The sequence below is a fragment of the Aythya fuligula genome, chromosome 1, assembly GCF_009819795.1.
Source record: "Aythya fuligula isolate bAytFul2 chromosome 1, bAytFul2.pri, whole genome shotgun sequence".
Classification (NCBI taxonomy): Eukaryota; Metazoa; Chordata; class Aves; order Anseriformes; family Anatidae; genus Aythya; species Aythya fuligula.
In genome coordinates, this window is record NC_045559.1 from 152,421,750 (window position 1) to 152,447,859 (window position 26,110).

General features: G+C 41.7%; 1 protein-coding gene across 9 annotated transcripts in view; it reads right to left on the reverse strand.

Annotated features, from left to right (window-relative positions):
• The window catches only part of MBNL2 (muscleblind like splicing regulator 2), a 106,541-nt gene that overhangs the window by 49,993 nt on the left and 30,438 nt on the right, over positions 1–26,110 (reverse strand). For all 9 annotated transcript variants that reach the window (XM_032201865.1, XM_032201902.1, XM_032201882.1 and 6 more), the window contains exon 2: positions 17,992–18,803. In XM_032201865.1, coding sequence (XP_032057756.1) covers positions 17,992–18,165 — 174 coding nt within the window. In that variant the 5' untranslated portion in view covers positions 18,166–18,803. The remainder of the gene's footprint in view (positions 1–17,991; positions 18,804–26,110) is intronic.

A 26,110-nucleotide genomic window follows, 5' to 3' on the forward strand; every position in this document is an offset into this window, starting at 1 on the left:
ACACCTCTGAATTTGTCTTTATATTCTCAAGAGCAAACCGCAGACTCCACTTCTTGAGAGCCACTGCAGCTGCATAGAAGTAAATAAATAAAAATCACTTTTTCTGACAAATGATTCAGCATTTAAGAAAATAAAAACAGCTGTACTGTGTTAAACCAAGGGCCATCCAGCCCAGTATCCTGTTTCCAAAAGCAGTCAGCAGCAGATGCCTAGGGAGTAGTATAAGAACAAGGAAACCATTTAATGATATATATTGAAAATATTTTTCACATATCCTTGATGGAAAACAGAGATGGAATTTTGACAGAAAGGGGGAAAAAAAAGCAAAAGAAAACAAAGAGTCCAACACACATACCCTTTGCAAAAGCATGAAACATTCCTAAAAGAGAATTAAGGGGAAGATAAATCTTATGATTTCTCTTTTTTTTTTTTTTTTTTTTTTTTTTTTTTTTTTTTTTTTTAGAAAAATTGCCCACAGGAGCAAGGCAAAGCCAAAATCTCCCTTGCTGTGCACAAAAACAGTCTAAGCACATACTGATGCACATTGCTGACCAGATAATTTTTAAGAACCCTTGACTATGAGTGTTAAAGTCTTTTCTCTTGCAAAATGGTCCTTGCGGAAACATACAGCCAGGTATTTATGTCACGATATCACAGCTGAGAGTTTCCAGAATATTTAAATCAATGGATGAAAAAAAAAAAAAAAAGCTTCAAAAAGTAGATGCATCAGATGGAGGGAAAGCCTGTTCCACTTAATTCCCCAGACAGTGGAACAACCATTAAATCAGCATACTGGAAACAGGCAAAAATTAGAAAGGTGCAGAAAATCTGGGGACAGTGAAATGCCCCATGAAATCAATTAGAGGTTTATTATAGGCTTAGTAGGACACAGTATCAGTTCCAGGAGAAGTCATCTGTGAGGGCATAGGCTGGAGGGGCTATGAAGTCACAGATGCAGAAACCAACCACTTTGATTACACTGTTAAGCTTCATATCTCCGGGATACCAGATCTGTGTTTTTCAGAAGCTCCAGATAAGCTAGCGAAATGTGCTGATGACTCAAACTCTGCTGGCAATAGGAAGATAGAAGAATCAGGGTATGGCAGAAGATGATGACCTTGAAATCTGGATAATAAGAAACAGTACGAAAGAACAAATTATTTCCAATCATCAGCATGAACTCTGCCCATCAGTTCAGACACAAATAGGCAGTTGTCCAGCTATTACCTGGGGATGGAGCTGGCCATGCCTGAGGAGAACAACACGGATGCTTTGATCAACCACTGGCTGACGGTGGAGACACCAGTGTGACAAAACTGTGAAAAAGGCAAACACAGCCCCAAGGAAGTATTAAACAAGGACAGCCTAGGAAAGGCAGCAAGCTTCTGTGGTAAAAGCTTTTTTTTTTTTTTTTTTTTTTTTTTTTTTTCTCATGGTGAATGCCTACTTGCAATGCTGTGCGTGCTTCTGGTCACCAGAGTTCAAGAAAGATGGATCTGGTCTGGAGCAGGCATGGGTAAGGGCTGCCAATGTGATTCAAGGAAATAAAAGCCTGTCTTACAAGCAGAGAAATAGAGCATGGTGTTTTTTTGGCTTAGCAAAACAAAGGCTGAGGAGGGATATGACTGTCTCAAAGCACTGGTCATAAAACACTGCAGCCTCACCTCGAGTTCTGTGTGCAGTTTTGGGTGCCACGATACACAGATATAAAACAATTTGAGAGTGTCCAAAGGAGGACTACAAAAATGATGAAGGGTCTGGAGGGTGAGATGTATGAGGAGCAGCTGATGTCCCTTGGTTTGTTCAGCCCAGAGCAGAGCAGGCTGAGGGGAGGCCTCATGGCGGCCTGCAGCTCCCTCAGGAGGGGAGCGGAGGGGCAGGCGCTGAGCTCTGCTCTCTGGGGACAGCGACAGGACCCGAGGGAACGGCATGGAGCTGGGACAGGGGAGGGTCAGGGGAGAGGGAGGGTGTTAGGGAAAGGTTTTGCACCTGCCTGGTGGTCGGGCACTGGGACAGGCTCCCCAGGGCAGTGGTCACGGCAACAAGCCTGTCAAGAGTTCAAGAAGCATTTGGAAAATGCTTTCAGACATACAGTTTGATTTTTGGGTGGCCCTGTGTGGAGCCTTCAGATCCCTTGCAGATCCCTTCCAACTCAGGATATTCTACTATTCTATGATTCTTCATGCCTGTCAAATGACAGCTTTATAGCTAGAGAAAGTCTCATCAAAGGAGTACACTTCTCCACTCCGAAGTTCAGAGAAGATCACATCAAGCTTCAGCAGATACCCTAATGTGAAAACAAAAATGCTGTGAGCTTTACAGGTTTTGAGAATCTATGGAGTGCTGTGCTTTTAAAAAAGCTGGAAACAAAGTCCCATTCCTTATGGGAGCAGGCATTAGTCTCATGCAGTGTCTTGCCCACTCCTTGCAAAGCCCTTGGACATAGCACATGGCTGTCGGTGTGGCTGGAGGCTCTGGGCAATGTCTCTTGCACAACCTACCTCCATTTTGGAGAGCCCAAATTTGAGCACCAGAACCAACATGCCAAAAGGGAAGGAATTATCCTTAGGTACTAGATCTAGAGGACCTAAATAAATGATGCATCTTCCCCCGGGTGTTGGTATCTTAATTTACACTTCAACCACCAAGCTCCTGGAGGTAAACAAAGATCCCTCCTCCGTAATTTTGGGTATAAATCTCTTCTCTGAGCTGCAGAAGAAATCAACAGAGCTCTTAATTCCTCTTAATTCTACCACTTCAAACTAGTCTAACCATTTTTTGGGTGTCAGGAACCCACAGGTAAATTGCTGTTTGATGCCCAGTGCATTCTGGATCCACCAACACTAGTGCTAAATATTCTCTGTGTGTGTGTATATATATATATATCTAAACACACATATGTATATAGGTGATCTATGTATTCACAGATTCCTATGGGAACAGTAAGTTGCACTACAGACACAACCTCTCCCAGTTATTTTTAAACATTTTTTTTGACCAGTGAGAATGACAGATATGATCTGTATTTCCAAGACACTTTATATTTTTTTATAAATATGACTCAATATTTATAACACCTCTTGTGTGAACACATTTGTGTTTGTTTTTTTTTTTTTTTTTCCAGCTGTTAGTTGTTATTATCCCTCTCTTCTAACCTTGAACAGCTTATTCATTTCTCCTAAAAAACAAAGAGAGAAGTAATAAATAAATAAATAAATAAAACCAAGAGTTGCATCCCTTTCACAAAGGGGAAAACAATGGCACAAATGTGTTAAACAATTTGTGTTAAATAGCACATCAAGTCCTATGCCGCCATTTAAATAAACATCTTCTAATATCCAAGGTTATCTATTTGTTATCCAGCAGAGATCTGCTATGAAGCAAGTGGTTACTGTGACTTGTAGCCCCAAGACTGTCATTATTTCAGTTCAGGACAGGCAGACACAAATATCTGATACATACTAGTGTGCCTAAATATACATATAAAGATTGATATCTTGAAAAGATTCTGATTCACCACTCACTAATTGTAAGGTCAGTGTAAAAGATGGTAATACCCGTAGTAGATCTGTAACTATGAAAAGGTTTTCAAATATTGTAAATTGTACACAGATATTAACAGAGGTCTGCTATGCATCATCAGACAAATGCTGCCTTGTAAAGGTCACAGAAAAAAACACATCACTTTAGGAAATTATAATTAAATAAAATACTTAAGTTACTGCATTTATATTGATAAGTTATGGATATCTATTTAAACCAGGGTTTAAATGCATTCAGTATGTGCATAAAAATGCAAAGTCAAAAACGTATCAAACTAATCCATTTTTATAGTGATCCTACAGGTGCCATATCAGAAAGCTTCAGCCCTGCCTTCAAATCATTTAAAGTCTTTTATTATTTTCCTTTGTCTACAGCTGTACGGCAAATTTTTATTCTGCATGATAATGCTGTTCTCCCAGTCACTTCGAATTAAGCACCCAAGCCAGAGAACACATGATAGCGTCTGAACATCCTCTTAACAATTTTGGCATTCCTGTACTCTCTGTGCCTACTAGTTTTTACCCTTGTTCCAGAAAACAATCAGTCTGGGGGAAGATTCTTCCATGCTTTGTGCAACAACAGCACACAGTTCTACCCACGGCTTTCCCCTTTCTACATGTTTACAATTCTTACATTTTTACAAATGCCACTGAAAAATCAGTAGTGTTTTCCACAAGGTGTTGTCCTCTCTGTGGTCTCGTGGTGTCCGCAGCGATGCAGCACACTAGGGTCAGCTGCTCAGCACATGTGCCACCTTGGACATGCCATTCTCCTCCTTTGGGTTGTTCTCCTCAAATCTCATCTCAAGCCATAAAGCTGTCTATAACCACAAGCATGCTGGGATCAACAAAATCTGCTAGGTATATCAGTTAATTAACTTCTGTTGAACTGAGCTAAATATCAATTTGCCATCATTTCTCTATGGCCTCTAAAGAAGCAACATATTTATTAACTTCTTGCACCACCTTTCCATTTGATATTTCCAAGCCTGTATCAGTAAGCAAACACACTAAATAGAAGTTGGCCGTGTATAGGAATATTTTATGAATTTACTGACCTTCACTTGCTACCTAATTAGCCAGCAATACCGTTTCTCGTTTCACATAAGAAACTGCCTGGCTATTTTTACACCTCCAATTTCTGTGTGCACCGCCGAGGTAAACAGATGCTTTATAGCAAATCAATGCACACCATGATACAATTGACAGAGATCACAGGAGATCTTCTCGCAACATCTAGGATTTAAAGGCGAATAACAAACTAGAAAGAACAGCCATATTCAAATACCTAATAATAAATTCCTGTGCTCATTAAACACATTACATACATTGTAACAGCTGGCGTGCTGAAATATCCAATAGAGGAAAACTTGCGTGCAGTATTGTTGATGCTTTAGGGAAAGCTGGCTACATGTATTTTTTATAATAGTGCTTGTTTAAAAGACCATCTATGCATGGAAGGACTTTAGCTGCACTGCAGAAATGTCAGGTTTGGGGGAAGAAAGAAGTTACACAAACATCTCTTAGGCCAGTCCTGAGTAATGTCAAAGACCAGTTTACGCATGCACTAGGACACAGGAAAAGCCTTTGGGACTGCTGCTCTTAAAACAAAGTGAGATGCTAAGAGCTCAGGACAAAATGGCAAATGGTTCTTATATAAAAGTATTGCCACCCCTTCTCCCAGTGCTCCCAGGACACTTTTCTTCCTTTCTTCCTCCCTTTCTTTCTTTCTTTCTTATATATTTTTTTTTAATTTTTATTATTTAATCAATTGTCTGCCTAAAGTAAAACTGCACAAAGAAATCTAGCAGTAGAGATGGTCACCACAAACACTCCCTCCTTCCAAAGGAGCTCTAACCACTAAATCTATAGAGCTACACCTTCTCTTGCTTTCTCTTGCTGTCTTTTATAAATTCGTGCTTCCTACACAATAGCCAGCTTCAGCGAGGTGCGTTAATGCTGACCTTCCCCACCTACCATATGGGATCCTTTCGTTGCCTTGTACAACCATCTAAAATAAGACCTACGCCTGCCTTCCTAATGGAAATTTCCTTCTTGCAGAAGAAAAAGAAGCAACGGTAAGTACCAATGACTCAATAAGATAAATCTGGTATTTGAAAAGGTCAAAAAAGGAAAATACCATGAAAACCACACTTTAAAAGTATGCGGAGGCTAAAGTTTAGAGGGAACAACTGCAAACAGTCCTCTACAACAGCTGCTTCTCAGTAAAAAGGCTGCTAGCATCATTAAACAGGTAGTTCTATGAGTGCTGGGACAAATGACAGCAGGAGTTTTACACCTTTGATTGTAAATCCCCAAACCTGACTCAGTTGCAGTTAACTGAGTTTCAAGGATCTCCTGTATTCTTTGGGAACTTTAGAGAAGCTCCCACCAACCCCTTTTATTTTGTTTGGGATGGTTTACTGGTCTCTCCTTCTTTGTCCCCCCTTCCCCTTCTATTTGACTCCCTATTTGCACAGAACTTGTAGGAACTTAATTATCCTTGAGACTACGATCTCTTTGTCAAACTTGGCTGAATTTGGCCACTGGGTTCAAAAGTGAGTGGGGGAGGAGGGAAAGAGAGGCAGTCTGATTGCATAAGCCTCATTTCCTCAAGAATCCAGGCTACAATTATAGCCAGAAGGTTCAATTAAAGAAAGAGAACCGTAGACTTTCCCCGCACTTCTAACACAGACTGGTTCATGCATACTAATCAGCCAATGCTGCTCTCACTGAAGTAATGAGAGTTTTGCAGCAAATTAATATTCATATTGATTTATACTGAGGCCTGTCGAAGGGAGGAACTTCAACAGCATAAACACGTTTAGCACACAGCACAAAATCACCTTTACACAAGCTCTGTAATTTACAAATGCAAAGATGCCATAACTCCATACCCATATCCACATACCTCCATCTGTGCACACGCAAATCCCATGTCTTCACTTTTAGTAGCGCTGACGTACATTGTATGACTAGCACCACGAAGCACAGAGGTAGGTAGGGCAAGATGCCTGTAGGGAAGAGTCTGCATTTTCATGACATTATGTAAAACCCCTACCTTAGGAAAATCATCATTAAGATGGTCTTTGGAAAGTAAACAGTTCTTCTTGTTTTGGATTAGAAGCCGGCTATGTGTTGCTACATCTGATGGTACTTGACACATGGCCACATCTATGACAAACATGAAGTGATGGAAAATTATGCTTCCAGGGAGCGGGGCTTGTTTTTTTAAAACTTTCTTGGTTTTTCAAATGCATAGACCATGTCCTGGTTAATTTCTAGTTTTAAGATCTTCATTAAGAAGAAGTCAATTTAAATTTGCAAAAGATTACCCATCTTTTTATTTTTAAATAAGCTTGAGTTCACTGTCATAAAATCCCTGTGCCTAGAAAGATTTTCCTTCTTGTCATAGATAGCAAATGAGCCTAGTTACATGGGTTACATTTATTTCAAGTTAATGACTTTACATTAGCTGATAGCATTACTAATAGGAAACTATAAAGTACATGCTGAAAACGTTCCTCCCCTGCTTGCTCTCCACGCCAGCATTCTTCTGCTACAAAAGACGTTTTCTTCTGGGTTTAGCCTATACACTGATTTTCCTCTCAGCCAGGTCATTGCTGTAACAAATACATTGTCCACCTTTTTACTCAAGGCAGTTGGCAACACAGTCCCCAGTTAGTACAGCAGCTAATGCTGCCTCCTGAGAAGGGCTTCAGTCAGTTGCCATAGAGAAGTCAGCAGGACCATTTGGAGCACCCTGGGACATCCTGGACTTGTGTGCAGTGCCAGCAGATATGACACACTCCTCTGACATGTCACTGGAAAGCCACCAAGAACACTCTAGGGCATCATAAATGGCATGAGATACCCCTGTTTGGGCAACTAAATCAAGCCCAAAGACTCGGGTCCTATCCACTGCAAACAAATATGTGTTAATTTTAACATAATGACCTAATCTACAAAATTGTCTTAAAAAAAAAAAAAAAAGGCATTAATATCTCTTGACTTTCACATCTAGCTAGGAAAGTCAGCTTTTGTGAAGTTGTTTACTTGGCTGGGAGTGTGTGCCAGGAGAACTGTTTGACAACAGCCACTGGGGCTTATTCTAGTGCCTGATGTGCTGGATTTTCTTTCTTGGCTTGCTGTGAACCAGCAGAGCACATCGCAGCAGCTCAGTTAGCTTCTCAGTCACAGCTGAACTGTTCTTCTGTCCATTAGGTATCTTCACAGATGCCACCAGACACTCAGTAAGACAACACATAAAACATGGTACATGAACCCATTCAGAGATGGATCTTCACCGCAGAGAGTTCAACTCAAGGCCCCAGCTGAATTTCAAACAAAATAAATAAATCTGTTTTTTTTACCAAATAAAACTGTAAATAAATCTGTTTTTTACAAAGTTCAAAAGCTGTCTGGTCTATGGCACATGGAGGTGAAGTAGAAGCAGCACACCTGATGGGTTGTTAGCCTAAGCCATCCAGCCAGCTGCGACGACAGCGTACGCATGGATTCCCTCTCATTTAAGCCACGGGAATCTGTGAGGAAGCAAGGGCTGAGAACTTGTAATTCCTCGTGAGAAAGGGTATGTTTACACTGTGGTGACTGCACTCAGCCATCTTTCAGTTCGCAGCATGGCACCACGCAGGGCAGCAGTGTGCTGCAATGTGTGAGCTTGCAGGTTCACAGCTGCCTACAGGAAGCAGGATAGCCCTGTTGGCATGTTGAGCCATCAGTGCTTCACAGATGCAGCTACCTCTGTCATGCGTGATGCTGTTTCCCACTGATCATCTACTTTTTTCTATTCACAGCTCAATGATTTGTCTTTCCAAGCACTGGGGCCATCTGACTTCTGAGACATTGTTCACAACACCTTGCCCTGTGGCTCCCAGACAAAACAGATGAGAAGACTGCTTCTTTTCTCCATATTAATTTTTTCCTTGTCTTGGTGAAGACCTTGCAGGAATCTAATCCTGCACGGCACAGTATGCTGCCACCCACCAGAAACAACATATCCGTGTGGAAGACAACAGACACAAATGATTTCCTCTTGAATTTTAGTTTTGGGACTGGTACCTCACACCAGGCTTTCAGTGCTGTGTTTCAACATCTCCAAAACCATAACAGCTTTCCTTTTCTTGCAGTGGGTTTCCAGTGCAATCCACCTCCTCAGAAACAAGGTGCCAGTCTTTGTGTGAGATGTGAGTTGGGAGAGCAGGATGGCTGTCAAATGGACTTGCAGATAAACTGATCGAGTCCTGTCTGAGCTTTTGCTATTAAAAATGTCTTTCCAGCCCTGTGGATGACTTTGACTAATAGGAACATGGGTCTTGACTCTGCTAGGCTTTTACATCACGAAGGTCCCTGCATCTGAACACAACCCTGCCTTTTGTATTCATGATGCAGTCTAAGTATAACAGCTTGGGAAGAACAGCTGATGCCTGAGCTGAGAGAAAGCTGCATACACAGGGCCAAGAGAATAAAAAAAGAGCCTGGAAAGAAAGCAGGACCACCTGCCAGAAAAATAAAGGAGTAGGTGGGAAGACCTGGAGAGAGCAAGCCTGTAGGAACAGTGACCTGAGTTAATAGGGAGCGTGGGGGAGGAGTGGGCAGCAAGCAATTGCTCTTGTGTTCAAAATCCTAGTGATGGGATGAGTCAGAGACTCTGATTGAATTTTGCCTTCACTACACCCACAGACTGGTTATTATAAAGCTTAGGGGAGCATGGGTTGGTGCAGCAACAAAAACTACACAGAGAATTGGTGGGCATATGAAGGACCCTCGAGAGCATGAGAATCTGAAGAATATCTGCCAATACTGTGCCCTTCCACACAATGTTTCCTGCAGCTCTAACCAGCCTGCCTAGCTGCTCTTCTTCATGCAGACTGAGACTGATAACTGAGTGGCAGCTGTATCTGAGATAAAGGGGTGCAGCAGAACTACCTGGGAGTGGTCTTTGAGGGTCTCTGCTGGGGCTTCTGGAAGCAACAAGCTTCAGGAGTTAACTCCACCCAGAGTGGTCAGTGCCCAGGAACTACTAAAAGAGTAACACAGGTCCCTCAGGACAACACAATCCAGAGAACATGAAGATATATTTGTATTACATCTTTCAGCTACTGTTCTTTAAATGTTTTCATCTTCAACCATTGCTGCTCTTATTGCTCACTCTCCTCCACAGGCCAGGGGCCAGAGGACCTGCTCAGCACGTTCTACCACACCGACCGCAGCAAAAAGCTGCTGGTAAACACCCACTCACTCACATTGGGCAGCCCTAACGGGCCAAAGGAGGCGTGAAGTGTTGTGACAGGTCTCCCAAATGCAAAAGGCTTCTGCTCTGATCACAGCAGGACCTTACACTTAATGGCTTGATGGGGAAGAGGAGGCCCTGCACCTTCAGAGGGAAAGAGGGTCTGGGTAGCTCAGTTATACAATACCCGACTTGGCTCTCCTTTGAGAGCAGAACTGATTTCAAGTTGAAGCAAAGTGCCTGAACTTAAAAATTTGACAGCTTTAATGGCTACAGAGGGTAATAGTGATGGTCAGGATAGCTTCACGCTCACAGTATTGCCACTAGGAGAGCAAACAAGCAAACAAAAGGCCTGAGGGAGACACCCCATTTTTCTACAGGACAGAAACACTCTACACAGCGTACAGGTTCAACATCTCCCTGTTTCCCACAGCTCAGTCTGGGGGCAGCCATTTCACAGCAGAAGCAGTGGTGACAGGCTAGGACTTGCTGCTCTGAGCTGTCGCACTACTGCTGCCCCTCAGCCCAGGCCTGCACAAGAGGCCATGGCTTCTGCAGGCCGCGGGGCCAAGCTACGCCTCTGGACTTTGCTCTGAAGCCGATGAGAAACTTTCCCCTTTCTCTCTCTCCTGGGAGAGAGAGGCAAAGTCTAGCTAAGGAGAGGGCCCCTTCCAAAGAGAATGATTGTCCAAGGTGTTTTTTTTTTAAAAAAAAGAAATGCTAAACACCATATCACTTCAGGTGAAGGCTTGTTTTTGAGTCTCTCCTCACCAATTCATGGTCAGCCAAGTTCATGGATCTTTAATTGTGTCTGCAGAGTGCTGCAGCTCGCTGGGCTTTATCCGTGCCTTTAGTTAAGCCAGAACAGCTAGCACAAACACAGCTAGGTGAACACAGGGGAGGGAGGCAAAGAGAAAAAAAAAAAAAAAGAAAGTGTTTAAGGAGCTTGTGTATGCTGGGAGGACTGCAGGAGAAAAAGGGAATACAGAGGGTTTTGCAGAAAACAAACAAGAACAGATGATTGACAAAGGCAGGAAATAACTGCAAGTCCCTGAACTCACAGATAAAGGGCACCTCCAGAAAGAGATTTTCCTTTCTTAATCTCCATTGTACCTCAATTACACTGGATTTTGCTGCCTACATTCATAGTTTCACGTTACATTTAATGCAGTTCTTCTCCTTTCCTTTGGACCAGCTCAAACAAGTTGCATGGCTGCATGACTACTTGAACAGAGATTAAAAAAATGGAGCTAGGTGTGACAGGATACAGGACTGGATGTAGCCACCTCTCTATGTAGCACCTCACAGTTGCATGGGTTGGGTATAAGATGAAGCCATGCCCAGTATCAGGAAAAATGGCAACATAATTTCACACGATATTTCATCTCTGAACTTTATTCCAAGCCATGAAATTCCCATTCCCCCCAAAAAGCAGAACCTTCATGAAGCATACCCGTCCCAGGAAGCAGATTTAAAACAACGTGTCTTCTCTCATTCCTTTGAACTCACTGGGGAGAAACATACCCCTTTCAGAGGGAAGTCAGTGGGAAAAAAAATAAATCAGATTAATCCTGAGGATAATTCTCAGCAGGTTCTCTTCTGCTGTTCCAGTACAAGAACTGTTGGCTATCAAGTGAAACCAGGAGGTTTGAAACAAATGGCAGAAGATGGAGAAATGAGAGGGAAAACTCAGGGGAAAGATGTTCCCTGAAAGCTATCAGGTACAGCCCCATCGTGTCTGGCTGTCAAAGTCCCTGAGCAGCAGACCACTGGGCACTAGAAGAGCACCGCAGAAAGCCTGTATATGCTTGCCTACCTCCTCCTATACGCACTACTGGCCCTTACTGGGCCACAGGGCTAAATGGGGCTTTGGTCTGACACAGGGTGGTCACAGCTATTCCAACCACAGAGGGAGCCATAGAATTAATTCCCAGGATGCTAAAACTGGCCTTGATCAACATTTTCTCTTCATGTCCACACTTCTCTGCAATTCTGAGATGGGAAAGCTTCTGCCAGGTGTTCCCAGCTACCTGTAACTTTTTGGGCTTTTAGGAGTGAAAACATTTGTGAACAAGAAGTGACATGACTGAACTCATTGCTGTCTTCTATATGGATAATGCATCCATCAGCAGGATGAAGATACCTGGATTTGGAATCCTCCACCTGAATGGTTTTGGGCTGCAAACTCCACTTCCCCAGATCCTAAATCTACCCCATCCAACTGGAATTAGGTCACTATGCAGCAAAGCAAGCAAAAGTCATGGGCCCAGAAGGAACAAGCGATGCAGCAATGCTGTCGCTCAGGAGAAATGTGTTTGCCCATTTCAGTCACTCTTCCCCTATTCCCACCAGCTATAGGCAGAGCCCTTGAACTCACCTTGTCTTCAAAGAGTGTCACACCACATAATTGTGTGATAGGCAGAAATTCAGCCAGCTAAAGCACTATGAACACTCATTTAAATGTCTTCTGGTACAGACAAAACTAGCTAGTCCCCTCTGCCTATGGTGCACACCTAGAATCTGTCCAGATTGCCTTAACTGCAAAGTGAGAGCAGGTATCATTGACCCACCAGTGTGATATGATCCTGATTCCCTGACATTTGTAAAACATTTAGAGATCCCCAAAAGAACCGCAGAAATGCAAATGACTGGCTAGTGCATCCTAACTTCTAAGATCACTCAGCCTGCTCAGTTTACAAAGGCTTTCTTCCCCGCCTTTTTCTAAATAAAACTGGTGTCCATCTTAAACAGATTCTTTTCAGTTCCAGATATTTCAACAAAGTGTATGTTCCTAAAATTTCTTTTTTTTCCTGGAACCCTTTTAACTTGGTAAACAGGTCTCTCTGTACAGCTTTCAATTACCTTTTATTCTGTAGTGCCAAATGAGACCAGATAGGCATGTTCTTAAAAGGCTTTCATGAAAATGCAAATGAACAGTTCACACTAGTCTGCTGGCTCAATAAATAGAACAGTTCAATGTATTTATACACTAGTAAATAGATTAGAAAAATACAGAAAAATCCATCTTTAGCCATAGAGATGCTTTCATTCTCTTGTCACCACCATGAAATTTGCAATGACAGTATCTTTAGGATACCTCCTCTGTTGTCTATACTAGCTTAGACAATGCATCCTCCTAGTAGCTGACTAGCAGAAAGGGTATAAATCTGAGTCAAGAGAAATCAGACCATAATTTAAAAGCTAGACTAGCCTGAGAAAGTGAGAATCAGCTCTTGCTGAAATGCACGAGCATATTTTTTTTTATCTGCCAAGCTTCTCCCCTCTCCCCCTCACAGACATCATTATTCATTTTAATATATATGTTTTTTAAATACAGCAAAGTTCTGTATGTTCTTGGCCCTAGAGATTACATTATATATTAATATTCCTTTGAAAGGATTTTGTTCTTTACCACTAGCAGAACTAGAAAGTCCTGAAAACAGGTTTGCTTACAGTGTTGAACTTGGAGGACTCTGCGTGTGATATATGAAGTGTTACACATCCAGGTTCTTCACTTTTAAAGAATTATGCTACTTGAACTGAGAGAGAAGTATGAAAACATAAACAGAGGAGTTCCTGAAATTGAAACTTCCCCTTAAACAGGCCTCTTTGCAGACCTAAAACCACTGCAGCATCCAAATGGGAACTTGTAAGGGGAAGCAAACAGCCCCAGAAAGGCTTCAGGAAGGTTTAAGGCAGCGGATGAGGCTCTGGCTCTAGCAGTGCTTCCTCGCCAGCTCCCTGCTTTCCCGTCCACCGGCAATGCTCTGGGCTTCGTCATGTAAGTATGCTTTAATCCGTGTCAGGCACAGGCAAATGGATTAGCTGGGAGCCACTTTCATCCTGACATTAAGTTAGCAGGAGCCACTCGCCTGGTTCAATTTTGGGTGTCACACCAGCTGGCAGAGCTGTGCAGGGTTCCTGTTGGTGGGAGTCCAGGTGCTGGAGGCAACGCTGTGAGGGGTTAATGGGTGCTTATCTGCCAGCTGCTGTATCAGCACCAACAGGATTACCAGGAATGATCCCCTGCACACTCCTAACCCCCCAAAGTGCCCTCTTTAAGCCAGGGCAGGCTCTGTCTCTCACCAAGCAGAAGAACAAACACCGAGCCCTATCTCAGAGGTCCATGTGGCAGGACCTGGCATTGGCAAGTTTCTGGCCTGAATTTGAACCAGACTCATTAGTTGTTAGCTATTTCTGTCTAGCCTGGAGCATCGTACAGATGAAGGATATTCAGAGCCTAGACAGTCTTCAACAGTGAGCATTTTGGATCCTCAAAAACTGTAATCGGTTTGAGGGGCTGTTGTTGCAACTTCTGCTGGGTTTAAAGTCAAGTATTGCAAGGACAGGTATTCAGAGCCAAAAATCCCTTTTGAGTTAAAAGCAAACACTCTTCATTAAATTTTGTTGACCTTTTACTTGGAACCAGTAGACCTACAAATATACTCCTTTAATACAAGAAAGCTTCGATTCTGATGCAATCCCATCACTCTTGAAGCCAGGGACTAAGGCCACAGCACTATCAGTGACAGAAGTAACCCAGTGCTCTGCTGGTCTCCTGTAGCTGCTGCTGCCACACAGCCCTTCTCCCTTCTGTCAGCAGCAACTACAACACCAACAACTTAGTTTTAACCACAATCAATTTCCCAGCCTGGTGTACTGCACAGCCACAAGACGGTGGTGGTAGCACAAAGGAGGATGTGGTGTGGCATCGAGGCGAGCGTCTTATTTCCTTTCTTAACACCAGCTTTTACTACCTTTGACTGACCATGAGGCTAAGGGCAAAGTCAGAGTAAAGGTGCTTCTGGCAGATAAGGACACCACAATTCCTCTTCTGTCCCAGGAAGGAAGAACACAGCAAAGGGTTCACGTTCCTGCCCCAAATGGGGACCCTTATGGTATGTGGTTAAAGGAGAGCCAGTCTGAGTGCTCTATCTTGTGTTTGACTGATTTCTGATGGAGCTGCAGTAACTACTAGGCACCACATAAATGTAATACATACCTCAACATTAGACTAAAAAAAATCTGCTCCTTCTCAGGGTAATAAGATGTTTATTCAAGGACCCTCAACTTACTAATTCATTTTTACAGCAGGTACACTGAGCCAAGACAGTAAAAGTGCTAAATCTCCAAAGCTCTAAATATTATGTAAATAAACTCTAAATAATTGTCCACATTAAAGTGTGGTTCAGCGTTCAGCAAGGAAAACAGTTCTTGTTTTCTTTTAATTAAATTCTGATTTTATCTATAACTCCAGACTGTTTGTTTATTTACATAACTGCTATCCTGCCTGTTGAATTCCAAAGCCTTATTCTGAAACTGTATGATTAACACCAGCACTGCAGAAAGCCACACATCAGACAGATTTATGTGACTAACGACACAAGTCTCTCAACCGGCAGCATAAATGAATTGAGCTACCCGGCCCCAATCTTGCTGTATATGCACCAATTTCCAGACACCCTTCGGAATAACACAGATAATGGATGCGAGGATGCGAGCTGACAGAGCCCTGCACTTAGAACAATTTCTGAAAGCTTTCCACGTACAGGAGGTCAGGCAGCACATGCTGGTGCAGAGCTCTGCCTGATGCTCAGTAGACCTTGCCATCTTGCCCGCAGCAGTCAGTGGAAGGAAACCTGAGCCTCCAACTCTGCGGCTTCAGGCCACAATTCAGCTTCTTGGTCTGATCTCATCTTTACCTGCAATGTCATTAAATGGACCTGAGAAGCACAGCACAGGAAGCACAGGTACCTGCTCCCTTCTGCCAGCTGCTTAGGGCAGGATAGGGCTGCTCGGCTTCGGCCACCAACACCAGGTTTGAGAGCACCAAGCCATCAGAGCTGGCGACCTACTGCACGAGAACAAAGCACCCTCGCTTACTTTGACTGCATTTTAAAAATTGTTTTGGACTTCCTCCCGTTGAGCCATGATGCTGGTTGTCAGTGAGTTACCCACAGAGATCCCTCAGGATCTCTCTTCGCCATGTTATTAGCTTTGACTACAACACAAGTTTCGATTCTTGGGTGGTGATCATCCCGGCACAAAAGCCTCCAGCTTGACTAACTGGCACCTCAGCCACAAACATCCTGTGCTGTCAGGGGAGGCAATGGGCACTGGGGTGAGTCAGGCAGCACTGGCACGCTTTGCCACCTCCACTTTGGCCAGGAAGATGCAGCAGCAGCCTCTTGCCCTGCAAACCAGCTGTTTGGCCAACCCTACCACCAAGGTGGACTGAGCCCTTCACTCTGTGTCCAGCCTCCTGCCCAGCAAGGGCAGCTGGAGAGGAAGCAACGCAGCACAACGGGACTTCTTCTTGCAGCAAAACCTGATGTGAGCAGGGCAGCTTCATAAAACGGGCTCCCTTGCTTCCTCCCTAAAAGGAGGGGACATAGACTCAAAGCACTGGGTTTTAGGTTGGCTGGGATTTTCTCCAGCTCTGTTTTGTCTGCGTGGCTACTAGGTTGGTGGTACTTCTAGACTTTGAAATTAAGACTTGCTTTGGCAGTGATTTGCCTAGCTGCCAAGTTCTATGTTGTTTAAAAACTCTTTTGGTAGGGGAATCGGAAGTGCCTAAGACTGATTCTCCTCTTACATTAATCCCTTGCTTCCAAGGCTATAGGGATGAACCACAAATTCTTGTACTGTGATTGAGGTTTGATGTCAGAAACGAAGGATTAAGCCACAGTCTGACCAATTCAAAAGCTAACAGTTCTATAAACTTACAAACAAAGCCTTGGTTTAAAATTAAATCTCTCTGGCAGCCCATAAAGTATTTCTCAAGTCTCTACAAAGGGTAAAAAATTGCATCTGAAAAAATTGTATGGACTTGCTTATTTTCTGTAAAAGCTACTTATTGCCCATTTGCTGCAGATGCTAGCCTGCCTGCTTAAGAAAAAAAAAATATCCCATTGGCAAGCAACCAATATACTAGAACATCTACAAAGAAGCTGTTACAGTTTATCGTGCAGTAATCCATGGATTAAGGTCATTAATAGCACTCGATGACATACTGTGATGACTCCAAAGGTGCTGTTCTGGCTTGTAGGATATACAGAACGTAAACCCCTCACAAATATTTCCACAAAATTACCTTCTTCTAAATCTTTAGAAGAGAAGAAATGAGAAAACACAGAAAAAAAACAGATGCTTAGTACAGTGTTTTGCACTCCACACACACACACAGAAAAAGAATGTAAAATGAAACTAAAGTAATGTTTTTAAACAGCACAATTTTCTTCTCATTCACACTGATGTAGCCATAGTAAGAGTTCTTGGTGAGTAATTTAAATTTTGAATTACAGAGCCAAATTTGAAAAACAGGTGAAGACATTCTCCCATGACCAAAAGACAAAGCAATTAGTAAAACTTTTAAAATAAAGTCTCAAATGGTAAACTTTTCCTGTGCATTATTTACATGTAAAAAAAAAGTATTTTTCCTTCTGTTTACATGAGAATACAAACATTTCTTCACAGAAAACACTGTGTACTCCCCAAATCCCATGGGGCTTTTAAAAGTCCTTTCTACAGTACAAAGTATTTTTGCAAAACTTTTAAAATAGTTCTCTAAAGCTTGCTTGATGTCATTAGCAAGTCAGAAGAAGTTGACAGCCTATCAACATAATTGCTAATTTTTCTCCAAGGGAGAGAAATCCCTTACTTTGTTCTGAACTTATGTGGCTATATGCACTATCAATATATATAAAAATGCTATTCATTTATCTCAGAGTCCACAACACCACGGGTAAACCATCTATTGTGTCTAAACTGATGGACAGGCTTTTCTTACTTCTGTTGATTTACATGAAAATGTCCTTTTTTTAATGTCATTTGTCTCATTAGCATACTGATAATGGCCCAGTACTCTGCCACCATGTATCTTCATTTGCAGTGGAACAATGGTAATTCCTAAAATGTACTCGGGTGACTACAGTTGTCATACCAGCTGTAAGCAATCCTGTATCCCCCAGTCGTGTGACATTTTTGTAAACAACGTATTGACACTGGGAAAGAAAAATCCTTAGAAAGAAAACTTTTCAAAGCTTCAATAAATAAAAGTTAAGACAAATAACATTTGTATTAATACACATCTTACCAAGAACAAATTACTTTCCGATTAGCTGTATCTCAATTTCATTTTTTGCTTTCAACACAATATATTAGCATTTTCACTACACATGCAATTTTCTTCCTTACCTTTAAGGAATCAAAGCAGGCAATAACTCTTCCATTTTCAACCTGGCAACTTTTAGGGGGATGTGCAAATTTGCATTCTTCATCAGAGCGTGAACAAGTTCCCCTCTGAAACTGCCTGCACACTTCTAACGTTAGCCATTTTGTATCTCTTACAGGAGCAACATTCAAAGCCATGATGAAAAGCTGAATTAGAACTTGTAAACTGCTGTCAAGTGAATTATGCCAAAGAAATTTCCAAAACTACCGATGAAAGGAGGGGGAGAAAAAAAAAATAATTCCGATTGAAAAGAAAGTTAAAAAAAAATAATGTGGGGGACAATTAATGATGTCCAACTCACACAACACAGAATAAACAGAGAAAGTTTATCAGCAAGCAGTCACTCATCAATCATTAAGTCCCACTTGTAGACTTTTGGCTGAAAACGACCATGCTCAGTAGCATTTCTGTCCGTAAAACGTGTGGCTCTGCTGATTGTATCACTGATGCAGCAGTTTCAAGCACAGGTCCTTCAATGCAATGGCACTCCTTGATGGAATACTAGCTCGCTGCAGGTCGCTTGCTGGTATTGATTACCCAAGAGAAGCAATGTAGTCATTTGTTCGTGTCCCACTAATAATAATTCTTCTTCCCGTTTTAACGGTGAGTCCAGTTTCCCATCAATTAATTGGCAAATCAAGACAGTTGAGGTATCTTCTGCCACGGATAAGGTCAAGGCAACGTCTAGGTGGCAAAGACAGTATTTTGAAAACACAGGCGTAGCAGTCCTCTCTCATAAAAGTGACTTCACAAAGGCACTTTTTAAATCACTGACCTGACAAAACAAATACAATATCAGTTCACATTCAGCTCATTCACATCAACATTATGAGATCTATCATCACTTCTGATCAGGTATTATACATACACTGCCAATACTCGCTTCTATTTCTTTTCCCAGAGAAAATCAGCATCCTTCGCGAAGTAGTGCATGACAAGGGAATAGTCAGTTGAATAGCCAGTTGAAACACGTACTGCAGTAATATTCTAGGCAGCAATCCAAAAGTTGGGAATGATTTAAATAGATGAATGTGGCAGACACAATAATTAGGCATGCTGGTTGTGAAACAATTCAATCTAATGTGCTTAGTCTCCAAAACAATATACAAGAACCAGTTTCCATTAATTTATCATTTGGCCCTTCAGATTGTATTATTATATTAGAAACTGCTACTTTTTATGTGTTCTTCCTTAGAAATGAAGATGGTAATATTGTGTTCAGATTTCTCGTTTCTTTCCCTGTTTCTCTGCAAAAAAAAAGAAATCCCAAAGAACCGTCATCCCAAAATTACAGGAAAAAAAAACAAAAATTTACTTTTTCAGCAAATAGCATGAGTTTCCCTGTTATGCTAAAGGTTGTTTCACAAAGGCTTCATGAAAGGGCTCACTACTCTAAATCATCATCCTTTAATGAGTTATTTCTAGTATGAAGCAGCCTTTATCTGAAATTTTCTTTGATTAAATTGGCTTTCATTTACCTTTGCAAATACACGGTTCAGCATCAAAATAAAAGGCTTTTAAATATGGAACTTAAACTATTTTACGACTATAAAAAACAAGGACATTTTATAGCTAAACAGATTTGAAAATCAAAGGGTTAGGTGTTCTAAACAATTTTTAATAAATGGCTATATTATACACAGACGGTGAAACCATGGTCATGATGTTTCCTCCTGTTCAGCTTCAAAGGAACACACAAACTTCCCTTTGCAGATACCAGCCAGAAACAGTTGATGGATTATTTTTATGCAAGAAGAATAAAGAAAGAGGGAAGACTGGAATAAGCGATGTTTTAAAATGCAGCAATAAAAATAGCTCTAAAAACATTGACAGCTTTCCCATGCCAGAATAATTACCATTCTGTGCTTGGATCCATCCTATTTAATTGGAGTTGGGATTGCTAGTAATGTGAGTAAGAATTACTCACACACGGTTTCAGGAACAGATCCCAGTTCTGACTTCCAAGTCTTCATATCAAAAGGCTCTTCTATTACTTAGTAACACTACCAAAAAGGATTTCACTATGTGACTGATACCTACAACAGAATATGCTACTACTGTCATTAATACAGGTAAAGCAATGCTAATTGCCTGAAAATTCAGTTTCAAATCAAACATGTAATAAGATGTGTCTGGATGATCCTTAGGTAGCCTTAGAATTAGTACATTTTAAATTAGTACGTTTAGAGGTGGTATATTTTAAAAGTTACATAACTGTAGCACCGTGTAGGATACGAATTAAATATTCATTTAATCAAATATTCTATTGATGTTGTCCCACAGCATCAACGAAGAGTGAGGTTAAGCTGAAAATGTACAAAATGGTGAGAAAATGCTTATAAAAGATTAAAAGGAAAGAGAGGGGGAAAGAAAAGGAGAGCCTTTGCAAAAAAAAACCTGTTGAGCTGATGGCTTGTTGGGCTGATGATGTAGCTGGCTAAACGCAGAAGAGAAAATATTCTCTCTAGAGCCACCCATTCTAATTTAGAAATGCCAGTAATGGTTTTCAGTAATATATGTAGGAGACAGACCGAAATTTTAGGAAAAGGGTAAATGTTAAACTGCACGCTGCTCACAATCACAAGTAGTAATACTCTGCTGCACTGCATACTACTAAAAATGACAAAGTCATTTCTCACGTAGTAGGTGTGAAGGCTGAAGAAAAACAGACTTTACGCATGGTAGCAGTGCAAACAGCCTACATTATATAAATGGCCGTAGCCATGGTTTTTAAAAAAATGTGCACAACAAAATCCCATACAAGATTCATGAGACTGCAACAAGAATTAACACCACAAAGCGTATGGGGTGGGGGAGTAGAGAGGAGAAGAGGAGTGAAGTACAACCTCATCATACTTCCCGTCTTCTTAATATATCAACATCCTAATGGAGAATTTCTAAAGAAAGGGGAGTTTTTCTCATAAACCCGCACCTTATCAAAATAATGATACTATCTGACTTCTCAAGAAGCACTGAAGATGAACGAAGAAGTGCTGCTTGGAAAGAGAAAAGCGATACAAGGAGAAGGGGAGGATATACAAACAGAAAAAAACACTATAGGAGGAACCAAGGAATGCAGGAGTTCCAGACGTGAGGCAAGAGCTCAAGAGGAGGAAAATATGGGATTAGAAAGAAGGAAATGAAAATGGCTAGTTATGGAAAAGGGAGAGAGAGGGAGGAGCTTTAAGGCAAGTGACCAAAAAATGAGATGGGTGTGAATGAAAGATTGAGGGAGAAAGGGGGAGAAGGAATTTTAGAAGGAAGGCAAAAGAGAATACAGTTATGGGGGAAAATGCAGTGGTTTTCATAAACAAATGGAAGTAAATGAGGGAAAGAAACATAGGATTTATAAAAGAAATTGCAATAAAATAATAATAGCAAAAAAGCCCTTGTAAAATACCTCTCAGGCCACAAGCCATTACTAACATCACAGCCCATTCTGACCTTGTGTGTTGCAGAGCCCATCCACATGGAGAACATGGAGGCCCCCAGCAAGCATGAACTCTGCTGTTCTTTCCACCCCTTCTAACTTTGATTTGCATCCCAAAGTACCAGCAAAGTCAGCTGTCCTGCTAAAAGCAATGGGACCTCACCAGCCTACAGACTCAGCAGCAACTGGGTCCCTTATCCCGGCAGAAAGGTTTGCTTTTCTGGTTTGCTCAGGGGTTTCATCTAGTTGTTTTGTTGTTGTTAATAAATAATTAAATAATAATAAATTATTAAATAGTTACTTAAGTAATTAAATAAATTCATGGACATTTATTTGGAAGAGCTACTTGGCTTTAGATACCACCTTTCAGATGCCTTTTGCAGGAAGCTATCAAGGCGTAGAAGAGTAGGAGGCTTCTGCCAATCTCATGTTTTGAGAGAGCAGGAAAGAGTCTTTTAGACTTCTGTTTTAAACCACAAAATCCTTTCTGCTTTTCCAAGTAGGCAAAGAAGCCTTCCCAGTAAAATAATAACATAATACTAATGAAATCCCTCTAAGTATCAACATGGCAAAGCACTCAGGTTCTAGGAGCCCCCAAAGAAGGTTTTAAATCTGAGCTTGCACACCAAGCAGCCAGCAGCTTTCGGAGTTTCAAGTGAGCACAAAACCCTGCCCTGTTATAAACCAGTGGATTGCTCAGCTGGAAAATAGGAGCTCTTGCTAGACACAAAATATGGGCTGCTCTGGTTTTACTTATCTGACAGATTATGTAGTGATGGATTATGTAGTATCGTGTAACAGAGAAGCTAAGGCTTCCTGGACATGATATTTTCATGCTTCAGCTGATACCGTGTAGCAACGAGCTAAGACCTCATCTTCAAAAAGTTACCTCTGCAGGTGATTGTCAGTTGTAGGCAGCTGAGAACAGGCTGTCTCGTAAAATTAGATGTTAACCACAACCATCACTAGCTTCACGCTCCGCAATGCAAGTTCGCAAACTAGCAACAACATCTAAGCCACGTATTGCTCTCAGATTCCCAAGATGTTCAGTCAGTTCCAGGTATTTGTCCAGGACATAAACTAATCCATAAGAAATAACGCCCTCAATTTAGCCTCCACCTTCAGTCTGGACTTACTAGTTTCAAGCCAGAGGTTTCACCCTCTGGCAAAAGTACAAACTCTGGACAAAGTACAACCACACCTTGACATCCCAAGACATTCTCATTAAATCCAAACACAAGCCAAGAGGTCTCTGCTACATGAAGCCACTGGTGCTGCTGGCCAGCAGCACCTGCTTCTATGGTCAATTGCTCCTGCCAATGTCAAAGTGCTCTTCTACCAGAAAAGCTTCAAATTCCATTTGAAGAGAAGAAAAAATGAAATCTGGATGCACACACACACACACACTTCCCCCCTCAAAAAGCCTATAAGTCACGAAGACTCAAAACATATGGAAAGATCCCATGTGTAAATCTAACATGTAAGGGATCTTCTGCATAAAGCAGAACCAGATCGAGTTGAATATCTTGTATATTCATAATAGAAATATAGAAATACAGAAATTCAAAGCCTGACAGCCACTAAACATGACCTCTTACCCTTAAAGCTGGGAAAAGGTATCCAAACCCCATGAAGCCATACCTCATGCTTGCAGCTGCAATGTAGGCTCCATTTTCAAAGCACTCAGGACACAGCCAGGGGACACTGGCAGGCACTTCAGTCCAAAAGATGGTGGGACTGCACTTCAGCTTTTCACCTACTCCTCACTGTTACATTCTTTTAAATGTCATTTTTTCCATAATTTGTGCTTTAAATAGCATTCAAGGCCTCCAAGCTGAGTAGGAGCTGCATATCAAGTGACCGCCACAAACCCATGAGCCCACTCCAGCATCATTTAAATGCCACCTGCCTGCTGTTTCCTTGACCCACCCCGACCTGTTTTCTCTTGTTTTCCCTCAGGCTCTCTACCGAGAGGCCCAAGAAAGCAAGGCTGTGCTAAAACTGGACATAAAACTCCACACAACAGCGTGCTGGTCTGGTATACTCTCTCAGCAAGTCCAAGTTTGTTAATAGCCTTTCAAAAGTTGACTTTGTTCCAGCAGATTTTCTGATAAGTCACCAACTGTCCATTCATACCACTTCACATTACGTGCTGGATCAGCTACAATCTGCCTCCCTAGACAAAGAATGGAGCTGAAAGAGCAGCAAAAAGCAGCCAGAAGCCTTGCATCACCCATGCTGACTAACTCCATAGAAACATGCCCACACCTCATACCTGTTGGACAACTGGGACAGGGCCGGTGCTGATGGGCCCTGATGGGCCTGGCACCATGGGCTGCATCCCTGCTCCCTTCCCCACATTCCACCTGCCCTTTCTGGCAGGTCTGGCTCTTACTTGCAAGGTCCTGTATTTATTTGTAACACCAGATCAGACAGAACAGGCTTCCCTGCCCCTGGAAAGCAAGGCTGTCCAAGTCAGCTCACTGGTTTAAGCCTCACCATGCAAAATCCCCCATTAACCAACAGAAGATCTTATTTCAAACGATGCTACCGTGCATGGAAGATAATTATCCTACAGCCGAGCAACATGTCAGTCGGCATGCCTGTTAAGCACATTTCAATAAATCACATTCTGAAAGAAAAGAACACGCCAGAAATTTTTGTTTGGTAGATAAGCTTTTCTCACTCCATCGGCCCACCAGATTAGGAAAGAGGACTAGAAAGTGATACTCAACACAGAGGTATCATTCATCAGTGAGTACAATGCCAGTTTTGTGTTCTTCTTGCGAACCAATTTCTAACACCTCATTCATATTTTTGATACGTAACCTAATATTAGAGTATCTAGTAGGACGGGACAATGTATCATAGAGTAATGTCTTAGCATAGGTCAGCAAAATTAAGGTATTAGAAACAGAAGCAGACTACTGGCTCTTTTCTGAACTACTGTGAAGGCACAAAAATAATATTCACTGTGTTCAAGAAACAAGAGGAAAAAAAAAAGAAAGACTTCCATGACACATCATATGTTCTTTGATGGAAAACATGAATGGAAAACCTTCCTGCCACCACAACATTTTAAGAAAAAACATTCAATTATAGTAGAAAGCGATTAAGACATTTTCTTCAACAAATTTCGTATGTTATTTTGAACATTTCTTTAATCATTTGCAGTGTTCCCCCACACACTTTTTACACTTTTTTTTTTTTTTTTTTTTTTTTTTTTTTTTTTTAAGATATTGAGCAGTTTTCATTTTTCCTTGAACAAACCATTATTGCTCAAACGAGGAAGAAATCACAACTGTCCTGTCAGGGAGGTAGCCCAGTACCTTGAGCAGGTGGCCAGGGGCCAAACCCACTAAAATTCCAATGCCAGTTCCTGTATTAATTTGACCTGAACTTTACTGAATCAAATGTGCCCTGACTTACAAAAGACCCATTATTTATGTTATTTGCTTGACTTGGAGATAACTGTTGCAACACCTCTCCTTGTCTGTTATACAACCAGAGATGAACACTCACCAACTGTAATTCAAATGGTAAGCCTGCCAAGAGTCGATCATAACCCTTTCACTTAAGCTGACAGAAGTCCAGGGACAGGTTAGAAAATGCCAGTCTGCTTTATTTGAACGGAGCATGACCTCTAAATATCAGTTTTGCTAAATGAGCCACAATCTCCTCGCCAAGATCACTAATGTGCCGTGTTGATCCTTCTACTGTGCTGTGGTTCAGGTTTTCACTGTGCTCCACGCTATTTACAGTAGAGCGCCGAGCTTCTTATAAAAACCTGTCGGTGTGCTTTGAAGCTGGCTTTACAATAAAATAACACTAATGTCCTTTGTCCTCTGGGAAACAGGTGAGGAAAGTGTGCTGCCAGCTGTGAAACAACAGCCACAGCTCAGGACCTTTTCAGCGGTCCCCTGCACTACTTTGGTAATGGACCATGAAATATTTCTGCTGAAGTTCAAGCCTGTAGGTGACTGGAACCCACAAGAGTATTTTCTAACATCAAAGTGCTTAGAAGTCATGCTGATAAAACTAAAGCTCATTATGCTTCAGTTAAAATGCAATTGCAGAAAACAGTTTTCCTTTCTTCTCGCAAACTTTTTTTTTTTGGTTTTTACAATTATTTTCATCCTGCTCCACTGAACCTTCACCTCCCTTCTTGGTCTGCATCTTCTCTCACAGTCTGTAACTTAAATGTTTCTTGTTTTCAAGTCCAATGAAAAGTTTTCATCCTCTAGCCGTATGAATTTCATACATAAAATCCTGCTCCCACCTTGACAAGAGGGCTAAAGCAATTTCTGTTTCTGTGCTTCTGTGAGCAGAATTAATCATCCCTGGCAGCAATGACGTTATCACTTGGCCTCTTGTGAACACCAGTGTTTTGCTTTTGGCAGAGTGCACCATGTAGCAGCTATTAATCAAACCTGATTCCCCAGGGAAGGGTACCCCAGTACATTATGAGGTCCTGCACACACATGGCTACAGACATGCATTATAGTTTTTCAGGACTGTAAAAATACTTATAGAAGAGTGTGTGCATATACTCTGATTTTTTTTTTATAGTCCTGGACTGGCATGGAGGGAATCCATGATCAAGTGACTGTTCTCACCTGCCAAAGGACCAACAACATGCTGTTACAAAGGAG